The 19,051-nt window shown below is 43.3% G+C and overlaps 2 protein-coding genes across 3 annotated transcripts in view; one reads left to right on the top strand and one right to left on the bottom strand.

The window, feature by feature from the left end:
• Nucleotides 1-1,165: 1,165 nt before the first annotated feature.
• On the top strand, nucleotides 1,166-17,619 carry LOC122878610 (coagulation factor IX). 2 transcript variants are annotated; one of them, XM_044201565.1, is made up of 13 exons: nucleotides 1,166-1,403; nucleotides 1,899-2,009; nucleotides 2,137-2,760; nucleotides 3,992-4,068; nucleotides 5,551-5,723; nucleotides 6,000-6,024; nucleotides 7,803-7,916; nucleotides 8,541-8,675; nucleotides 9,934-10,238; nucleotides 11,133-11,247; nucleotides 13,141-13,337; nucleotides 13,429-13,554; nucleotides 16,953-17,619. In XM_044201565.1, the coding sequence occupies exons 4-13, from the start codon at nucleotides 4,002-4,004 to the stop codon at nucleotides 17,178-17,180; spliced, it is 1,485 nt and encodes a 494-aa protein (XP_044057500.1). In that variant the 5' UTR covers nucleotides 1,166-1,403; nucleotides 1,899-2,009; nucleotides 2,137-2,760; nucleotides 3,992-4,001; the 3' UTR covers nucleotides 17,181-17,619. The 2 variants fall into 2 exon arrangements, with proteins under 2 accessions (XP_044057500.1, XP_044057499.1); XM_044201564.1 differs by having other exon boundaries at nucleotides 1,166-2,009.
• Nucleotides 17,605-19,051, bottom strand: part of masp1 (MBL associated serine protease 1) — a 28,812-nt gene continuing 27,365 nt past the window's right edge. The window contains exon 13 of the mRNA XM_044201562.1: nucleotides 17,605-19,051. This exon is cut by the window's right edge and continues 107 nt beyond it. Coding sequence (XP_044057497.1) covers nucleotides 18,685-19,051 — 367 coding nt within the window. The 3' untranslated portion in view covers nucleotides 17,605-18,684.

Raw genomic sequence — 19,051 nt, 5'->3', positions numbered from 1 at the left:
TATCAGTGCTTTCACTGTCAGACAGCAACCCCCCCTTTCAGACCACAACCAAATAAATGTGTTCTTTAAACTGTCAGGTCAAAGGAGTGACACAAACAGGGAACCCAGGAAGCTGTATAAATTAAACTTACAGATGGGCCCCAGACAGTGGAGACAAATTCATCACCTGATCTGATGAATGACATTTCAGTATATAACCAAAATCAATATGTTTCTACCAGACATGGTGTAAAAAAAAAGGCCATTGATTATATCAATATGATATTTCATAAGACAGCTAACCTTAAAGTTAAAGCTAACCTTATAAAACAAAAACAGAAGCCTGTTAAAAAGCAAATGCTGACAAATGGTTTGATCAAGAATGCGAGACCGTCAGAAAAGACTTGAGAAAAATAGCAAATGAAAAACATCAACAACCAAACAGCCCAGCCTTACACATCAGGTACAACGACATTTTAAACAAATATAAACGTACAATTAGGAACAACAAACAAAATTTTACCCAAATGAAACTTGAAGATATTGAAAACGCCATTAATCAGAATCAGTTCTGGGATCTGTGGAACAACTTCAACACAAAGCAGCAACAAGCTCCGCCCCTCCAACACGGTGGCATCTGGAGAGCACATCTGTACAAAGACATACCAATAAATCTAATTCTGATCAATATATTATAAAAGAAAAACTCCAAACATTAGAAGAAACAATTAAAGACAACCAAAAGCCCCTTGATTTCCCGATTACTTGGGAACAACTGACCACACAGACAGAGTCTCTCCGGCCAGGGAAAGCTTGTGGTCCGGACTGCATTAAAAACGAAATGCTGAAACGCAGCACCCCAGAGATGCAGGGTGCCGTGCTGAAGCTGTTCAACACCGTCCTTCAGTCAGGATGGTTTCCCGACATCTGGTGCAAAGGGCTCGTTTCCCCCGTTCATCAGAGGGGGGACCAATCAGAGCCTGTAACTACCGAGGCGTCTGTGTCAGCAGGTAAACTGTTCTGTAGTATTACTCGCTACTACTTCTACTTATGTTTATGTTTTTATTTGACCCATGCTTTAGCAATGTTAACGTCTGCCAATGCCAATAAAGCCCCACTGACTTGAATATAAGTTGTCACGAACACTGCTCTGATCATGTGTTCGTAACATTCAGCAGCAGACGTTAACACGACAGCGGACAGATGATGCAGCTGTGCCACGTCGGATTTAACTGACGTCACTTCAAAATGAAGCTTCGAAGCAAAGAAATCTTATTATGTTAAAGCCTGTTGCCTCGACTCCTCTCCCCTCCAGTCTGCTCCTCGCCTCCTCCACTCGCATCTCCGGTGGGAGGGACTACGACGAGAGGAGGCGAGGAGGACTGAGAAATGGGAAAGGCCTGAAGTCCCACCATCCTTAACAAGTTAAGTTGATTTTAAATACCTCACCTTCCCCTTCATTTACATATTAATTGTAAATATTTGACAAATCCATGGGTGATGAGTTTAAAGTGTTATTAAGGTGAAGGGATTTTGATTCACATTAGGGGTCTGAAATATTTTAAGCTGCCAATTAATGAGATTTTAAACGATTCTTATTCAGTATTCAGGTTGTGGCAAATTAATTAATACATTAATTGTAATAGGAGATGTTTGATTGGTTTTCTGATTGGATGAGGGGAGAAAACACCTTGAAATGTATTTATTAGTTATAAAATAACATTACAGGTACCTCTTACCTCAATGTTTCAACAGAGGTGCTAATTCAGGATTAATGAATGGACAAATGAATGAATTGTAACGTTTTAAGGAGTTTTTAATAATAATTGCGCAGTTTAAAAAGGGCTTAAAAGCCGTCAAATTGTGTGAAAACATCCTGGAATTTTTACCTTAATGGAAATATTTCCTTTTCTCGTCAGGTCACACTTTTCCTCACAGATTTTGTCTTGAAGGATCATCAGAGGCTGCTGTGACCTTTGACCTCTTCACCATCTCTTCACTTCCTTTACAAGTTGATGATCTCAGTCAAAGTGAAGACTTGTCTCTTGTTGTGTTGTCTCTGTCCTGTTGGTGTGACGTTTGTGTGTCAATATTTGAATTGTGGTTAATGATCAATTGATCAGCTGGATCTTCATCCTCCATTTTACCTCCAAACAGACACCAAGCGTCCGTCCTCACAGGAGACAACAGGAGACAACTAAAGGCAGCAGGAGACAACAAAAGACAGCAGGAGACAACAGGAGACAACGAGACAATTAAAGGCAGCAGGAGACAACAAAAGACAGCAGGAGACAACGAGACAACTAAAGGGAGCAGGAGACAACAAGAGACGACAAAAGACAACAGGAGACAACTAAAGGCAGCAGGAGACAACAAAAGACAGCAGGAGACAACAGGAGACAACGAGACAATTAAAGGCAGCAGGAGACAACAAAAGACAGCAGGAGACAACGAGACAACTAAAGGCAGCAGGAGACAACAAAAGACAGCAGGAGACAACAAAAGACAGCAGGAGACAACAGGAGACAGCAGGAGACAACTAAAGGCAGCAGGAGACAACAAAAGACAGCAGGAGACAACGAGACAACTAAAGGCAGCAGGAGACAACAAAAGACAGCAGGAGACAACAGGAGACAGCAGGAGACAACGAGACAACTAAAGGCAGCAGGAGACAACAAAAGACAGCAGGAGACAACAGGAGACAGCAGGAGACAACGAGACAACTAAAGGCAGCAGGAGACAACAAAAGACAGCAGGAGACAACAAAGCAGGAGACGACAGGTAGGACCATATTAAGGTTATCATGTAAAGCTGTGTTCAGTTTGCATGGTAATATGATAATACCACATGTCAATCTCTTGAAGTCTGACAGGAATTAGTTTCACAGTCTGAGTGCCATGCTGCTAAAAATCCCATAATGCACCATGATTCTATTAATAACTAAAACATTACATCATATCACACACATTGTAGAAAAGGTTTCAGTCGTAGTCATCTGGACGCTGTTTTCAGAATCAAGACGTTTCGGCTCCCATCTACCTGAGTATCTGCTGTTTACCTGCCTAGTTTCACCTGAAACTGACCTAACTGTTTCCATGATGGCCCAGTAATCAGTAATCAGGCCTATTGTTTTCTGGCTGCACCTCCCTCATCACTGTTAAGTACCTGATTAGCATGTGATTGGCATGACCAAGGTGTTAACACACTGTGGTAAACTTTGGGCAGATTGAATCTCAGACCACCATTTCTGTTCAAAGAGGGGTTTTCTTTTTTCACAAAAATGGCTTCTTTGACTCCTCTTTCAAAGCAACTCTTCTCTCTACTTAGACTCTTCACCTCGCTGTCTTCAAATGTGTTGTGTGGTTTGTAGCTTTTAGATGCAAATGCACGGCGCTCTGTAATCCTGAGTTAGCGTGTCGTCTGTGCTGATCAAGTCTTTTGTGAAGTGGCTGTTTACCGTATGTAGCGTTCTTTGCAGTTTTCCTCACTGCATTGAATGGAGTAAACTACATTGCTCTGTTTTTGTGTGGGCATCTTGTCAATCACATGCTAATCAGGTACTTAACAGTGATGAGGGAGGTGCAGCCAGAAAACAATAGGCCTGATTACTGATTACTGGGCCATCATGGAAACTATTAGGTCAGTTTCAGGTGAAACTAGCTAATCAACAGATACTCAGGTAGACTCCTTCCTGAGGGCGGGGCTTATGTAACACAGAGTAGCTTAAATTTCTAGATCCCGTCCCATTTTTTCACAATTGAGAATGACTTCCGGATGGGAGCCGAAACATCTTGATTCTGAAAACAGCGTCCAGACGACTACGACTGAAACCTTTTCTACGATAGAGCACTCCTGGACGAATGAGGGACGACACCATCATATCACACACATATTCAGCTGCATTCATATGGCGTTTAAACGCAGAATCACTGACTAAACCTGAACCTGTTCTGATGAACATAAGACTTCTTCTTCTAACAGAGGATCACTTCCTGTCTGTGTTTGTCCACAGACAGACAGACATGCTGCCAGCTCTGACCTCGACTCTCTGCACTCTGCTCATCTGCTCTGCTTTGATCGAATGTACAGGTGAGACTGACTGATGTACAGGTAGACAGATGACCTCATCGACATGCTGATGTCTCTATGATTCTAGTAGAAGTACTACAATATTTGTTTTGTCAGTACTCACCTACTTTAATGCTAAAATCGCACTAAGCTGGTTTATATCCTATCTATCAGATCGATCTCAGTTTGTACATGTTAACGGTGAGTCCTCAGTGCACGCCAAAGTTAGTCACGGAGTTCCACAAGGTTCTGTGCTTGGACCGATTCTATTCACCTCATATATGCTTCCTTTAGGCAATATTATTAGGAAACACTGCATAAACTTTCTCTAGATGGCATTGCCCTGGCCTCCAGCACCACCGTAAGGAACCTCTGAGTTATCTTTGATCAGGATTTATCCTGTAACTCCCACATGAAACAAACTTCAAGGACTGCCTTCTTTCACCTACGCAACATTGCAAAAATCAGGCACATCCTGTCTCAAAATGATGCCGAAAACTAGTGCATGATTTGTTACTTCTAGGTTGGATTATTGCAATTCCTTATTATCTGGCTGCCCGAATAAGTCCCTTAAGACTCTCCAGTTGATCCAGAATGCTGCTGCACGTGTACTGACAAGAACTAGGAAAAGAGATCATATCTCTCCAATATTAGCTTCTCTGCACTGGCTCCCTCTTCTCCTCTTCTCGTCTCTCTCCTCTCTCCTTCTGTCGCTATCAGCAGGTATTTCTTCCTCCAGAGCTGCAGAGTCTGGATCTGTGGTTGTGGGCCACCTGCTGCCCCCGTGTTCCTGCAGAGTCTGGATCTGTGGTTGTGGGCCACCTGCTGCCACCCGTGTTCCTGCTCGACAACTGCTACTATAGTTGTTGTTATATGCTCTGTTGCTGATGCTGACATTATTATTCCTATAACTGTCATTCCTATTATTAATTTATTAACATAAATGTTACCACTACCATTACAATATTACTATTTAAATAATTCTAGGTGGTATTTGCATTGCCCCCCCCCCCCAAAAAAAACCTCTCTCTCTTTCTTTTCTCTCTCTCTTTCGACGTTTTTTCTTGCCACTGTTGCCAAATGCTTGCTCAACCAACAACAGAAAATTAATCAACAAGACTGATTTATTAAATGATTTGCTTCTATTTTGTCTGAGATGCAAAGAATCTGCTGCTTCTCAAAGAAAATGTCTTTATTCCCATTGGATAATAATTGTGTCTCTATTTACATGATTTCTTAACTGGTTTGTATTTCTACAAACCTCAACCCCCCTGCCAGGTGTTTCATCTCCACAAGAGAAATACTAAAGATTTCCTGTCATCAGAAGTGAAGAATGTCTTGATTTTGACTTATTGTATTAATTTGAATACTATTAGTAGTGTCAGCAGTATGTGTGTACACTCTGATACAGTTTTCATGTTTCATTCTGCTCCACCTGCAGGTTCTACTGTTGTTGTACTTGTTTGAACAGTAAGTGTTTCTGTTATTTTGTCCACCCCTCAGTCTTCCTGGATCAGTTGTCGGCAGGTCAGATCCTCCGCTCGCCCTCCAGGACGCGTCGAGCCAACTCCTTCTTTCTGGAGGAGGTGTTACCAGGAGACCTGGAGAGGGAGTGTTACGAGGAGAGCTGCTCGCAGGAGGAGGCCTCCGAGATCTTCCAGACCAAAGAGAAGACGGTAAGAACGAGGTCCAAACCGAGGGTCGGGACCCACAGGAGGCCACTGAAAACACACACAGGGTTTCAAAGACTACATGTGAAACAACACAAACATAATATGGTGTGGTGTCTTTTTTATTACGACCACTGGAGGGACATTTTAAATTTTATACACAGAAGCTTTATGTTTATGTTCATCTTATGTTCTGTGGAGTTCAGAGGTCACAGCACCCTGACTGTACACAGAATTACTCCCAGTACTGCATATATTAACTCTGAGTTTCTTGTTCCACAGCTGGAGTTTTGGTACAAATACACAAGTGAGTATTACATTAGATTACATTACATTTATTTAGCCGATGCTTTTATTCAAAGCGACTTACAGTAAGTGCATTTCAGCCATGTAGATACAGCCCAAAAACTGCAAGAACTTCATCAAATATGCCGACATGCTTAACGTGCTACATTTAGAAACAATAAGAGATAGGAGGTGAGTTTTCAGTCTGAACTGGTGAGTTTTCTGTCTGTGGTCGAAGATGTGTAGAGTTTCTGCTGTCCTGATGTCGATGGGGAGCTCAGTCCATCATTGTGGAGCCAGGACAGCAAACGGTCGTGATTTTGTTGAGCGGCAGTTGGCCCCCCTCGTAGTGAGGGAGTAACAAACCGATTGGCAGTAGCAGAGCGTAGTGGCCAGGTGGGGTGTTTGGTTTGACCAGGTGTAGTGGGGGGGAACTTGGGTAGGCTGAAGACCAGCTGAGCTGCTGCGTTCTGGATGAGCTGCAGAGGTCGGATGGAGTGAGTTGCAGTAGTCTAGGCGTAAGATAACAAGAGCCAGGACCAGAACCTGCGCCGCTTCCTGGGTGAAACGGACGTATCCTCCTGATGTTGTGAAGGATAAATCTGGAGCGGGTTGTTGCAGCGATGTTGGCAGCAAAGGACAGCTGGTCGTCCAGTTTCACACCCAGGTTCCTTGCAGTCCAAGCCGGGGACACCACAGATACCTCAATGGTAATGGAGAGGTCATGAACAGGTGATGACTTCCCTGGAAGGAAGAGCAGCTCAATCTTGTCGAGGTTGAGCTTCAGGTGGTGAGCAGACATCCACTGAGAGATTCGTGCTGCCACCTGGGTTTCAGACCAGGGAAAAGGCAGAATGAGCTGAGTGTCCTCTGCATAGCTGTGGTAGGGAAAGCCATGCGAGTGAATAACAGAGCCAAGTGATTTGTTGTAAAGAGAAAAGAGGGGTGGACCCAGAACAGAACCCTGAGGGACCCCGGTAGTGAGGCTACAAGGTTCAGACACAGATTCTCTCCAAGTGACCCTGTAAGCGTGCTCCTTGAGGTAGGACAAAAACAGGGAGAGTGCAGAGGCTGAGACTCACAGTTCTTGGAGGGTGGAGAGGAGGATCTGGTGGATCACTGTGTCAGACGCTGCTGAAGCAGTGTGGAGTTCCTCAGTGACGGCAAGAAGGGCAGTCTCAGTTGAGTGGCCTGCCTTGAAACCAGACAGGCGGGGGGGTCTAGGAGGTTGTTCTGGTGGAGATGTGCAGAAAGTTGAGTGAAGAGAGCATGCTCAAGTGTACATTCATCATCACCATTATGAAACAAAACTGAACCCAAATGCTCAGACTGATGATTCATTTAGTGCCACCTCTGCTAGTCTGAATGTAGAGATTTATATTCATGTGTGACCTCGCTGATCTGGATTCATCTGAACCTGTGAATCAGTTATTTAAACCTTATCTAAACTAATTTAAAAACTTTTAAACTACAACATTTGACAAAACAGTCTCACCACAAGGTCCAGCAGCTGTTGGTAGCTGTTCTGAAGTCTTCGATCATATCACAAGATTTCAATTTGCTCAGTCGTCATGGTCAGATGTTAATTTTTTTTTAAATATACATTTGATTCATTAAAAAACTTCATTTTGATTAATCTAAACATAAAACTACATTCATTAAAGAGTTGGAATAATTTCAACTTAGCTTTGATTTATTGTAAATTAAGTTTAATCATCAGCAGTTAGTCTACCTCATGACATCATTCCGCCTGGATGAGTGAGTCATGATGTGTTCAGGTGTCTCTCCTGTGTTTCGTAGATCTGAACCCCTGTCGGACCAACCCCTGTCTGAACGGAGGGATCTGCACTCTGGACCGAGGAGAGTTCCTGTGTCTCTGTCCTCCTCAGTACCATGGCAAGACCTGCGACTCAAGTAAACAACACCTGTAAATGCTTGCTCATGGTGGGATTTGTTGGGTTTCTGTAAATAATATTATAAAGAGTTCGGTCTAGACCTGCTTTATAGGAAAAGTACAAAGAGACAACTTCTGTTATGAATTGGTGCTATATAAATACAATTTAATTGAATTAACTCAGGTAAACAACACCTGCGACTCACGTAAACAACACCTGTAACTCAGGTGCTAGTATCAGCAGTATTATGAACCTGAACCAGGAAATAAAGAACATTTAGGTAAAGAACCGACATAAAAGTAATTGACAGCGATTGATTTCTAAGATCTGATGGAAAGACAACAGACATCATTTTCACATATTAAGCTACAAATTCACCATTGTGGTTTTTTTGCCTTTAATTATTTCCGTTGTGTTTTAGAGAATCAGCTCTCAGAGGAGGTCAGAGCTTTGAAAATACTCAACAAAATGTGTTAAAAGCTTCTTGTCGTGGAGAGTTGCCCTGTTGTTTTTTTCAACATGATCTCTATTGGTTTTGTAACATAACAGCCCTTGGGCTGAATAATGCAACGATGTACTCGATCAGCCCCTCCCCACCCCCTGTGTGTAATTGTGTTAATAATTGTGTTTGTATTGTGTGTAGTGCTGTTGGAATGTCGCTATAGAAACGGCGGCTGCATGCAGTACTGCAGAGACCTGCCGGGTGGAGCCGGAGTTCAGTGTGGCTGCGCTGAAGGATTCAAACTGGAGCCTGACGGACACAGTTGCTACAAGACCGGTACCTCTCACAGAACTCATGTTACTAATATAACTACTGATACTACTGCACACAGTACAACTGATACTACTGATACTACTGCACACAGTACTACTGATACTACTGCACACAGTACTACTGATACTACTGCACACAGTACTACTGATACTACTGTAACTACTGCACACAGTACTACTGATACTACTGCACACAGTACTACTGATACTACTGTAACTACTGCACACAGTACTACTGATACTACTGCACACAGTACTACTGATACTACTGATACTACTGCACACAGTACTACTGATACTACTGCACACAGTACAACTGATACTACTGCACACAGTACTACTGATACTACTGCACACAGTACTACTGATACTACTGTAACTACTGCACACAGTACAACTGATACTACTGCACACAGTACTACTGATACTACTGTAACTACTGCACACAGTACTACTGATACTACTGATACTACTGCACACAGTACTACTGATACTACTGTAACTACTGCACACAGTACTACTGATACATGTCACAGCTGTTTGAGCGCACATGTAACATTGATACTTGTATTGTTTATATTTGGGTTATTGATACACACACACCGTCCTGTTGCCCCAAATACTCACTTGAGCACCAAATGTGGATTAATCCGCCGCTGGAAATAGTCCCCAACAGATGCACTGTTTCCTCCTGTTTGTCTGATAAAAACTACAGCGAGCAGCTGTTTGAGGAAACTACTGAGCCTTTTTAAACATCAAACTATATACAGTGGTGTGCAAAAGTGTTTCTCATGGCAAGTTATCACAAACGCTTGATTGCAGTTGTTGCTGCTAAGGGTGGAGCAACCAGTTATTAGGTTTAGGGGGCAATCACTTTTTCACACAGGGCCATGTAGGTTTGGATTTAGTTTTCCCTTAATAATAACAACCTTCATTTAAAAACTGCATTTTGTGTTTACTTGTGTTATCTTCGACTAATATTTAAATTTGTTTGATGATCGGAAACATTTAAGTGTGACAAACATGCAAAAAAATAAGAAATCAGGAAGCGGGCAAACACTTTTTCACACCGCTGTATTTGTGAGGTGCTTTTAAAGATTTACGTCTTCAGCAGGAACCAATGGGCTCGGAGCTGAGAGCCGCAGACAGGAAGTGAGACGGCACTGAGAGACGCACTGACATGTTGTTGGTTTGGATCTAAACCAAACATGAAGGATTTGTACACAAAAAGATTGTTTGACTTTTTTTCTCTTCCTGTCCAGTGTCGTTCCCCTGCGGTCATCAGCAGAGTGAGTTTTTATACCAAGGTCGCTCTCTGTTGAGTCACTCTGAGGAGGTCAATGTCACCATGGAGACAGACGCCATGTTGGTTGACAACAGCACAGACAGCTGGGTGCCTAAACTCAATTTAACAGAGGCAGAGGAGGGGCTGATGACAGTGAACGCAACGTCTGGACCGAGAGGAGGGAACGAGACAGAGCTGAGGTGGGAGGAGGGGGAAGGAGAGGAGATGACACCTCGTATCGTGGGTGGAGTCCTGGAGAAACAAGGAGGGAGTCCCTGGCAGGTGTGGAGGCATTTTGAATTTAAATTCATTAATTTTACCTGTATTTAAAGCTGCTATTATGTATATTTTTGTACTAATAATGTATGAAGTGACAATGTGTCTCTGGTGGTGAATCGTCAGCTGAACCTGCAGCTACGCTCGGCTTTACGGAGCTTTATAGAGACTTTCAGCTCGTTGTTTATCTGTCCGCCTGCAGCTTCATTGTTCTGGTTCTGAGAAGAAGCTGTAAAAAGCCTCTGAACGCTACCTGCTCAGCAGCAAACAGCAGCCAGACGCAGTCAGAGAGCAGCTGCTGAACATAGCGGAGCATCTAGCAGCTAAAGAGCCAGATGTTTCCCTCAGCAGCTGCTGGAGACCGCCTCCCGACAAAGCGTCGTGTGACTCTGACACGCCTCCTGACGAAGCGTCGTGTGACTCTGACACGCCTCCTGATGAAGCGTCGTGACTCTGACACGCCTCCCGACGAAGCGTCGTGTGACTCTTGACACGCCTCCCGACGAAGCGTCGTGTGACTCTGACACGCCTCCCGACGAAGCGTCGTGTGACTCTGACACGCCTCCTGATGAAGCGTCGTGACTCTGACACGCCTCCCGACAAAGCGTCGTGTGACTCTGACACGCCTCCCGACGAAGCGTCGTGTGACTCTGACACGCCTCCTGATGAAGCGTCGTGACTCTGACACGCCTCCCGACGAAGCGTCGTGTGACTCTGACACGCCTCCCGACGAAGCGTCGTGTGACTCTGACACGCCTCCCGATGAAGCGTCGTGTGACTCTGTAGCTGCTGGAGGCAGAAATAAGCAGCTGGAGGATCACAAGTTCAACATGTCAACTTAAAAGTTGACAATATGTTACTGATTAAATTGTGTGTGTTTCTGTGTGTGTGTGTGTTCAGGTTCTGGTCCACAGGTCTGATGGTTATGGTTTCTGTGGAGGGATTCTGGTCTCTGATCGTTGGGTGGTCTCTGCTGCTCACTGCTTCGAGGAGACTGCAGACCACGTTACTATAGGTGACAACATGGCTGTGTGTGTTTGTGTTCCTGCTTCATGACGTATAAAAAGCTATAACTTCATCTCTCCAAATAAACTATGTGAAAGTGGAAACACTGCCTACATGAGGATAGTCCGTCTGTGGGTGCTTTCTATTCAGCTAATGGGCTTCCTCGTCACTTCCCTCAGTCGCATCCCTTCCTCACGTCTTGAGCTCCTCAGACGAGGACGTGAAAGAGAGACGTGAGGATGGAGGAGTCGAATTCACTAATCAGCAGTGGTGGAAAGTAACTAAGTACATTTACTCAAGTACTGTACTTAAAGGTCCAGTGTGGAACTGGTCCAGGAGCAGCTGTCGGCAGAAATATAATATTCATAAGTGTGTTTTCATTAGTGTTTAATCTAATACTAATTCAGATAAATGAAATCTGTCTGCTGCACATAACACAGCGACCATAAGCCAATCAGAGCAGAGTTTGATTATTAACTTATTAACTTACAGGTCCAGTGTGGAACATTTAGGAGCAGCTGTTGGCAGACATGGAATCTAATATTTATATGTTTTCATTAGTGTTTAATCACCTGAAAATAAGAACCGTTGTGTTTCCGTTACCTTAGAATCAGCCTTTATATCTACAGAGGGAGCGGGTCCCCTTCCACGGAGGCCGCCATGTTGCACCGCCATGTTTCTACAGGAGCCCAGAACGGACAAACCAAACATCGGCTCTACAGAGGGCCTTTATCGAGTTTCACGGCCGCCGTAGTTTCTCCTCCACGCCTGGAAGGGGAGGGCGAGGCGAGCGGTGTTCACATGGCTGCAAACTGCAGTTTCACCACTAGAGGCCACTAAATCCTCCACACAGTGATGAACACATTAATGTATCAATAACTATAATCCAATAATATAATATATATAATTCTGAAATTGGCCATTCTGCATAATAAGTACTTTTACTTTTGGTACTTTAAGTTTATTTTGATGCTAGTACTTTTGTACTTTTACTTAAGTAAAGTTTTGAATGGAGGACTTGTAACAGAGTATTTCTACGCTGTGGTATTACTACTTTTAACAGATCTGAGAACTTCTTCCATTTTACGAGAGACAGCGTCTGTTTAGTTTTTACAGCTCGGGGTTTGGTGAGACTCTCCTGTAAAGTGTGGAAGTACATTTGTAACAGCAAAGACAATTAAAATCATTGCTGGATTAACCGACTCGGGGCCCCCATGGCAACATTTTGCGGTTGGGATCCTATTTACCACCATGCCCCGATGCCCCCTCTCCAGCACCACCCACCGTTGGATTATGTATCACCTCCGTCACCTCCAAGTTCACATTTAGTCCAGATCCCACAGCAGACATGACAGCGTCATTACTACCCACATACCTCTAAATACAGTAACAGACTGCAGGTCAGTCAGGCTGAGACTGTTCAGGATGATGTTATGGGAGCTACCCCCCCCCACAACATAAGAAATCAGAGAAGAAGAAGAAAAGCCTTTTGGCCCATGAGGAGAAATCAGATAAAGTTACAGCGTTTAATTGATTCAAATGAATCATTTTTTATTTATGAATACATAAATATTATATTTCTGTTTCCAGAGGTATTTTGTTCTACAGTATTAGAACCACGCAATATAATTGATATTACAGTAATGATGTCTCCACAGCAGCCCGGCTGCTTCAGCTGACCAATCAATAACCTGACTGAAAGGGGTGTGGTCTCAGGGGATCCACCTGTGGCTCTGAGCTCTCTGAAGCCTCCTGACGGAGGACGGAGGGAAGACGCAGAATGAGCTGAATGGAAAGCACCATGTGAGCACAGACAGTCTGTGATTGGACCAGTCTGTGTCAGTCAGTCTGAATAGTTTTTAATAATTGAATATTAACAGATGAATCATGTCTCTGTGTGCAGGAGACTTTGATAAGTGCCGTCCTGATCCAGGTGAGCAGCTGATAAAGGTTCAGAAGGTCTTCATTCATCCTCACTTCCACTCCTTCACCTTCGACAGCGACATCGCTCTGCTTTACCTCGTTCAGCCCGTCGTCAGGGGCCCCACTGCCATCCCTGTCTGCCTCCCTGACCCCCACCTCTCAAAATACCTGCTGCAGGTAACTTCATTTATAACACTGATGATTTTCAGTCTGTATGTTGAAGGACAGATCTGAGATCAGAGCTGACTGTTTGTGTTTGTGTGTTCAGGAGGGATACCGGGGTGTGGTGACGGGCTGGGGGGCCACTCAGTACCTGGGCAGGTCCTCCCGGTTCCTCAGGAAGGTGGCGCTGCCGGTGGTCAGCTACCAAGACTGCATCGCATCCACTGAGCAGGTGATCAAATCTACCTGAGAGCAGCCAGAGAACAGTTTGTGTTCTATGGAAGTTTTTATTGGACTTCATAAGTTGTAAGCAACAATAGATAATACTCAAATGTGCACCATGACCCACAAATATTTCACTATGCACAAACATGCATTTTTTTATTTGTGTTGTGTAAAGTCATTTCCACAAAAATACAGAGCAATTTGCAAATATGCATAACTTACTCTGTAAAAATGTATTTTAATTCCACATAAAATTATAGAGGTTTTACAAATGTAAATAGTTTCACCACAATACATGTAAAGTGATATTTGTGGATCCATTTTTACATGTGAAACCGGTTTTGCACATTTGCAGATTGCTTCCTGTCAGCTTGCGGGCCACGTTACATTTGTGACTTCCCTTCCTGTTTATTTGTGGAATTTTGTCCAGTTCGTATCGCAGCAGATCTGTAAAAAGGAATCTGTAAACTGAGGTGCAGTTACTATCTACACCAGCAGGTGGCGAGATTCCCTCACATGAGCTGACGGAACTACAGTCTGTACTGGAAGAAGAGTCATCTGTAGACCCGCCCCTGCTCTGCCTCTGAGTGGCTATACCGTTCCAGGCGTCTGCTAGACGCTAACGCTAGCCTAGCTATGATTCTAACCGGCGCTGCGACGTAGACAGGCCCCGGAGGAGAGCGACTCAGCCACGGCAGCTCACGTTTTTGTTGCCGTAGCACCAAAGGATAAAATTCAGGCAGATTAAATTTAATTGGCCTACTGCCACAGGTTGTACTGGGAATTTTTTTTAGAACAAGGCACATAACCACAGCTTCCCGTTAATTTTGTAATAGACATTTGTGTTGAGATATTTAAACAAACCATCCATCAACAGGGAAATGAAAGCCTCTTGCGTATGAGACCGGTCACTTGAGAGAGCTCGCAGCGGGGTCTGTGAGCGTGCCTGGCCAGCTGGCGAGCTAGCAACCCCCGCAGGCGCTAGCTTGCTGTCGCTGCAGTGGCGCTTCTCTCTGCTGTTTTGGTGCTACGGGAACAAAAACGTGAGCTTCCATTGGTTCTGTCGGACCCTGGCCCACTTCTAGATCCCCTCTGATACACATCTTCGTTATAACGGTGCATTGTTTGAGGGAACTATAACGTTAGCTAACTGGATGCAACCGTCACTAATGCTAATGAAGCTCCTCAGGTATTGAAGCAGTTATTTTTCTAATTTTGACAATCTAACCGGTGACAACACATTAGTTAAGGTTTTAAGGACTATGGCTGTCGGTAGTTGTTGTTGATTTTGTTTAAATATGCAGAACTGTAATTTTATGGGTTATTGTTGTTCGGATGATTAAGCTAAGTTAGCTAATATGTGCTAACGTCAGTGTCCGTTTTTTCCATACTAACTGGCAACTATACCACGTGACACCAGCGTCGTTATACTATTGGCTCACAAGCAGGAACCAAACTTCTCACACAGAGATAAACAAAACATTCATTTTGGACCCGTCAACATTTTTAAAATCATTAATTCACAATCATAATATTTTTTTTAGGAAAAGTGATACTTTTATTCCGCACCTTTCTATAAGCTCTGTGGATGTATTATTATTTTTTAAATATTCGTCTACATAAAAATGCTATCAATAAAAACCTTTAAACAAGTTACACATTTCAAGTGTTATTATGCCACAATTCTGAAATGGCTTTTCTCTTTTTGACAGCTCACTAAATAGTTAACTGATTATTATAATAATATCTTTATTTGACGTGTAGTCCCTCATTCGTCCAGGAGTGGTCCATCATAGAAAAGGTTTCAGTCGTAGTCATCTGGACACTGTTTTCAGAATCAAGACGTTTCGGCTCCCATCCGGAAGTCATTCTCAATTGTGAAAAAATGGGACGGGAACAAGAAATTTAAGCTACTCTGTGTTACATAAGCCCCGCCCTCAGGAAGGAGTCTACCTGAGTATCTGTTGATTAGCTAGTTTCACCTGAAACTGACCTAATAGTTTCCATGATGGCCCAGTAATCAGTAATCAGGCCTATTGTTTTCTGGCTGCATCTACTTCATCACTGTTAAGTACCTGATTAGCATGTGATTGGCTTGACCACGGTGTTAATACACTGTGATAGACTTTGGGCAGATTGAATCTCCGACCACCATTTCTGTTCAAAGAGGGGTTTTCTTTTTTCACAAAAATGGCTTCCTTGACGCCCCGTTCAAACCAACTCTTCTCTCTACTTAGAATCTTCATTCTAGGAAGATTCAACCTGCCCAAAGTCTATCACAGTGTATTAACACCGTGGTCAAGCCAATCACATGCTAATCAGGTACTTAACAGTGATGAAGTAGATGCAGCCAGAAAACAACAGGCCTGATTACTGATTACTGGGCCATCTTGGAAACAATTAGGTCAGTTTCAGGTGAAACTAGCTAATCAGCAGAAACTCAGGTAGACTCCTCCTTGAGGGCGGGGCTTATGTAACACAGAGTAGCTTAAATTTCTTGTTCCCGTCCAATTTTTTCACAAATGAGAACGACTTCCGGATGGGAGCCGAAACGTCTTGATTCTGAAAACAGTGTCCAGATGACTACGACTGAAACCTTTTCTACAATTTCTTTATTTATATAGCACTTATCAAAACAACGTTACAAGTGCTTCACATAGCAAGCAAAGAACACAAAACATAACATAAAAACAAATAAATCGCAGCAGTAACAGAATAAAATTATTAAACAAACCACAATAAATAATAAAAACTACAATCAGATTAAATCAGGGAAGGCGGTGCGATAAAAGTACGTTTTAAATTTTAACTTAGTTTAAGGGACTAATGCCTACTAAAGAATAACACTCAAATATAACGGCAACTGTTACAAACCTTTTTTTGCTATACTTGATAGAAATATACCAACTGACACGTTTCACCCACCTCATGCTCCATCCTCATGCCTCTGCAAGAAGCCTGGGCAGATTACCGAGCACACTGTCTTCAGTTTGCATATATGTGACGTCATCACACATTTTCAGTATTTTAAAAATACAAAAATACAGAACACTAAAATATGTTGATAGAAAATACAAAACCATTTCTATCAAGTCCATCAAATACAAATTATAAAAGACTGTTTTGTATTTGAAATACAGAAATAATTAAATTAAATACTGCCCATCACTGAACTTATAATAATGTTGTAGCCAGAACTCCACCCACCTCCACCCACCGGTTATTTCCTCTCTCTGTTGTGTCAGCATTACAGACATTAAGGTCTGTAATGCTGGTAGTTTATTTGTGTTATTATTTTCCTAAAAACAGTCGCATTTTACAGATTTTATCAGCCTTAAAAATAACCCATCATGTGTAACACGTGTATGATGTCATCATGACCTCACTGTGGTCTCCGTCCTGCAGGTGATCACAGACAACATGTTCTGTGCAGGTTACCTGGAGGCCAGTATTGACGCCTGCAGTGGAGACAGTGGAGGACCGTTCGTGGTGAACTACAGAGGGACCTGGTTTCTGACCGGGGTGGTCAGCTGGGGAGAGAAATGTGCTGAAAAGGGGAAGTACGGAGTTTATACCCGACTGGGGAACTTCCTGAACTGGATCCGAGACACCATGAACAGACCGGACATATGATTGGCTGAGCATTGAGCGTCCTCACTCTCCACAGGAAACGAAGATCAAACAGCAAACGACTCAAAACGCCACAATTTCCAAAGTGTTTTCCTAAAGTTCCCACAGCTGCTTCCTCTCTGCTTTCGGTCTTTTTCATTTCAACATAAAGGTTCAAGTTTGCAACATGTCTGTGTTCACCCAGCTTACAGAAGATGTTTAGGTTTGGTTCGTCTGAACATGCACAAACAGTGAATTATAATTAGTTTCTAGTTCAGTTGTATGTTAACTTCACCAAACTGTCCTCAGTGATCAGAGAAGCCACATCTTTGTGATGAGTTACAGACTTTAACTTTTCTAGTTAACGTGAAGTTGTCTTTATCTTTTCTGAACGTCTGTAAAATGATGAAACATGTCGACTGTCGGCTGTGACTAAACAACTCAAAGCTTTTCTTTGCAAAAAGTGTTTAATTCATTTCATTAATGAGACTTTTCATACATGAGTGTAAAATAGATATGACAGTATAAGATACATATCAGTGGAGATATAATACAGTAACACTTTGAATACATGACCGACACAGATGTCTTTAATAATTTGATTTCAGTTTGTCGCTTCCCTCATTTCTCCGTCACGTCTTCTTCCTGTTGGTAAACTAAAGCCGGCGCCCCCCACAGGCTGCAGCGTATTATAGCCACAATCTGAACAAACTGATCTGTTCTTACAGGCTGAACTGTTTGTCCTGATGGTGGCGCTAGAGGAAAGATCACAGTCATTCAAATCTGAAGGGTTCATCCTCTGGAGAGCAGGAGTATACACAGTAATTATAGTTATGACTGTCTGCAGGCAGGGATTCAAACCAAACATCAATAAATAACAGAGGGAGTGTAGCAAAGCATTCTGGGATAGAAAATGGAGCGTACTGTTGTGTGGTAGCGTTCAGGCCTTTGGTGGAAATATTCATGTAAACAAAGTCTTTCACACAGAAACAAAACTGTTTGGTCACAACTTGTAACTAAAGATGAATAACTAACGTATCATCTCCAAACATGTTGAATTTAAAGGCAGAAATCATCTCAGTTTCATTAAAGAAGAACCTCTGGATCCGGTCTGAGTACCGAGTACCGGTCTGGATACTAAAACTAAACCAAATGATACTGAGCTAAGATCTATTTATGTCATATTTTAATAAAGTTTTTCCCGCCTATTACAGCAGCACAGTGAACACTGAGGCTGCAGTAACGTTACGTTAAAATGACCCATTTAAATCTGTAGCGCTGCTTTGATAAAACAGATCTGAAGTTCTTCTTCGACACTGACCCTGAACTGATTGTCTGTGCACAGATTCATGCGCCTGAAGCCCTGCAGAACAGCAGCTCGAGCTTTCGCTGTCTGACAGAAAGAAAAAGGTCACAGAAAGTCAAGAGGACATGAAAAAGACTAAATGAAAAACAGCTGCGGCTCAGAGGTCATGTGATCGGAGGACACGTCTCGTACTTCCTGCCTCAGTCTCTGCTGTGTGACGTCTCACCACCAGGGGGCAGCATGAAGCTGCTTCTGTATCCACTCCACATATTTAGCCACTCGGGTGTAGACTCCGTACACCCTCTGACTCCCACACTCCTCCGGCCCGCCCCAGGACACCAACCCAAACACCACCCACCTCCGGCTGACCCCGTCTTCCATCACAAACGCCCCCCCGCTGTCCCCCAGGCAGGTGTCCTGCCCCCCCTCGAAGAAGCCGGCGCAGAACATGTTGTCGGTGATGTTGTAGCTGACGGAGCGCGAGGTGTAGCTCGCCTGACACTCGTCCTGAGAAACCACCGGCAGCTTCACATACTGCAGGATGTCAGAGGTCATCCCCAGGTCAGCGGTTGCCACGGGGTCAGAGGTC

Source organism: Siniperca chuatsi, linkage group LG7 (assembly GCF_020085105.1).
Source record: "Siniperca chuatsi isolate FFG_IHB_CAS linkage group LG7, ASM2008510v1, whole genome shotgun sequence".
In the NCBI taxonomy this organism is placed as follows: Eukaryota; Metazoa; Chordata; class Actinopteri; order Centrarchiformes; family Sinipercidae; genus Siniperca; species Siniperca chuatsi.
The sequence above is the reverse complement of the archived record's forward strand: the minus strand, read 5'-3'. Positions and strand labels throughout refer to the sequence as shown.

What these genes read in the sequence shown, in the direction of transcription:
- LOC122878610 (XM_044201565.1), top strand. Translation starts at nt 4,002, where the DNA reads ATGCTGCCAGCTCTGACCTCGACTCTCTGCACTCTGCTCATCTGCTCT. An exon ending in TGCAGACCACGTTACTATAG is followed by an intron (nt 11,248 to 13,140) that starts GTGACAACATGG and finishes CTCTGTGTGCAG; the next exon opens with GAGACTTTGATAAGTGCCGT. An exon ending in TCTCAAAATACCTGCTGCAG is followed by an intron (nt 13,338 to 13,428) that starts GTAACTTCATTT and finishes TTGTGTGTTCAG; the next exon opens with GAGGGATACCGGGGTGTGGT.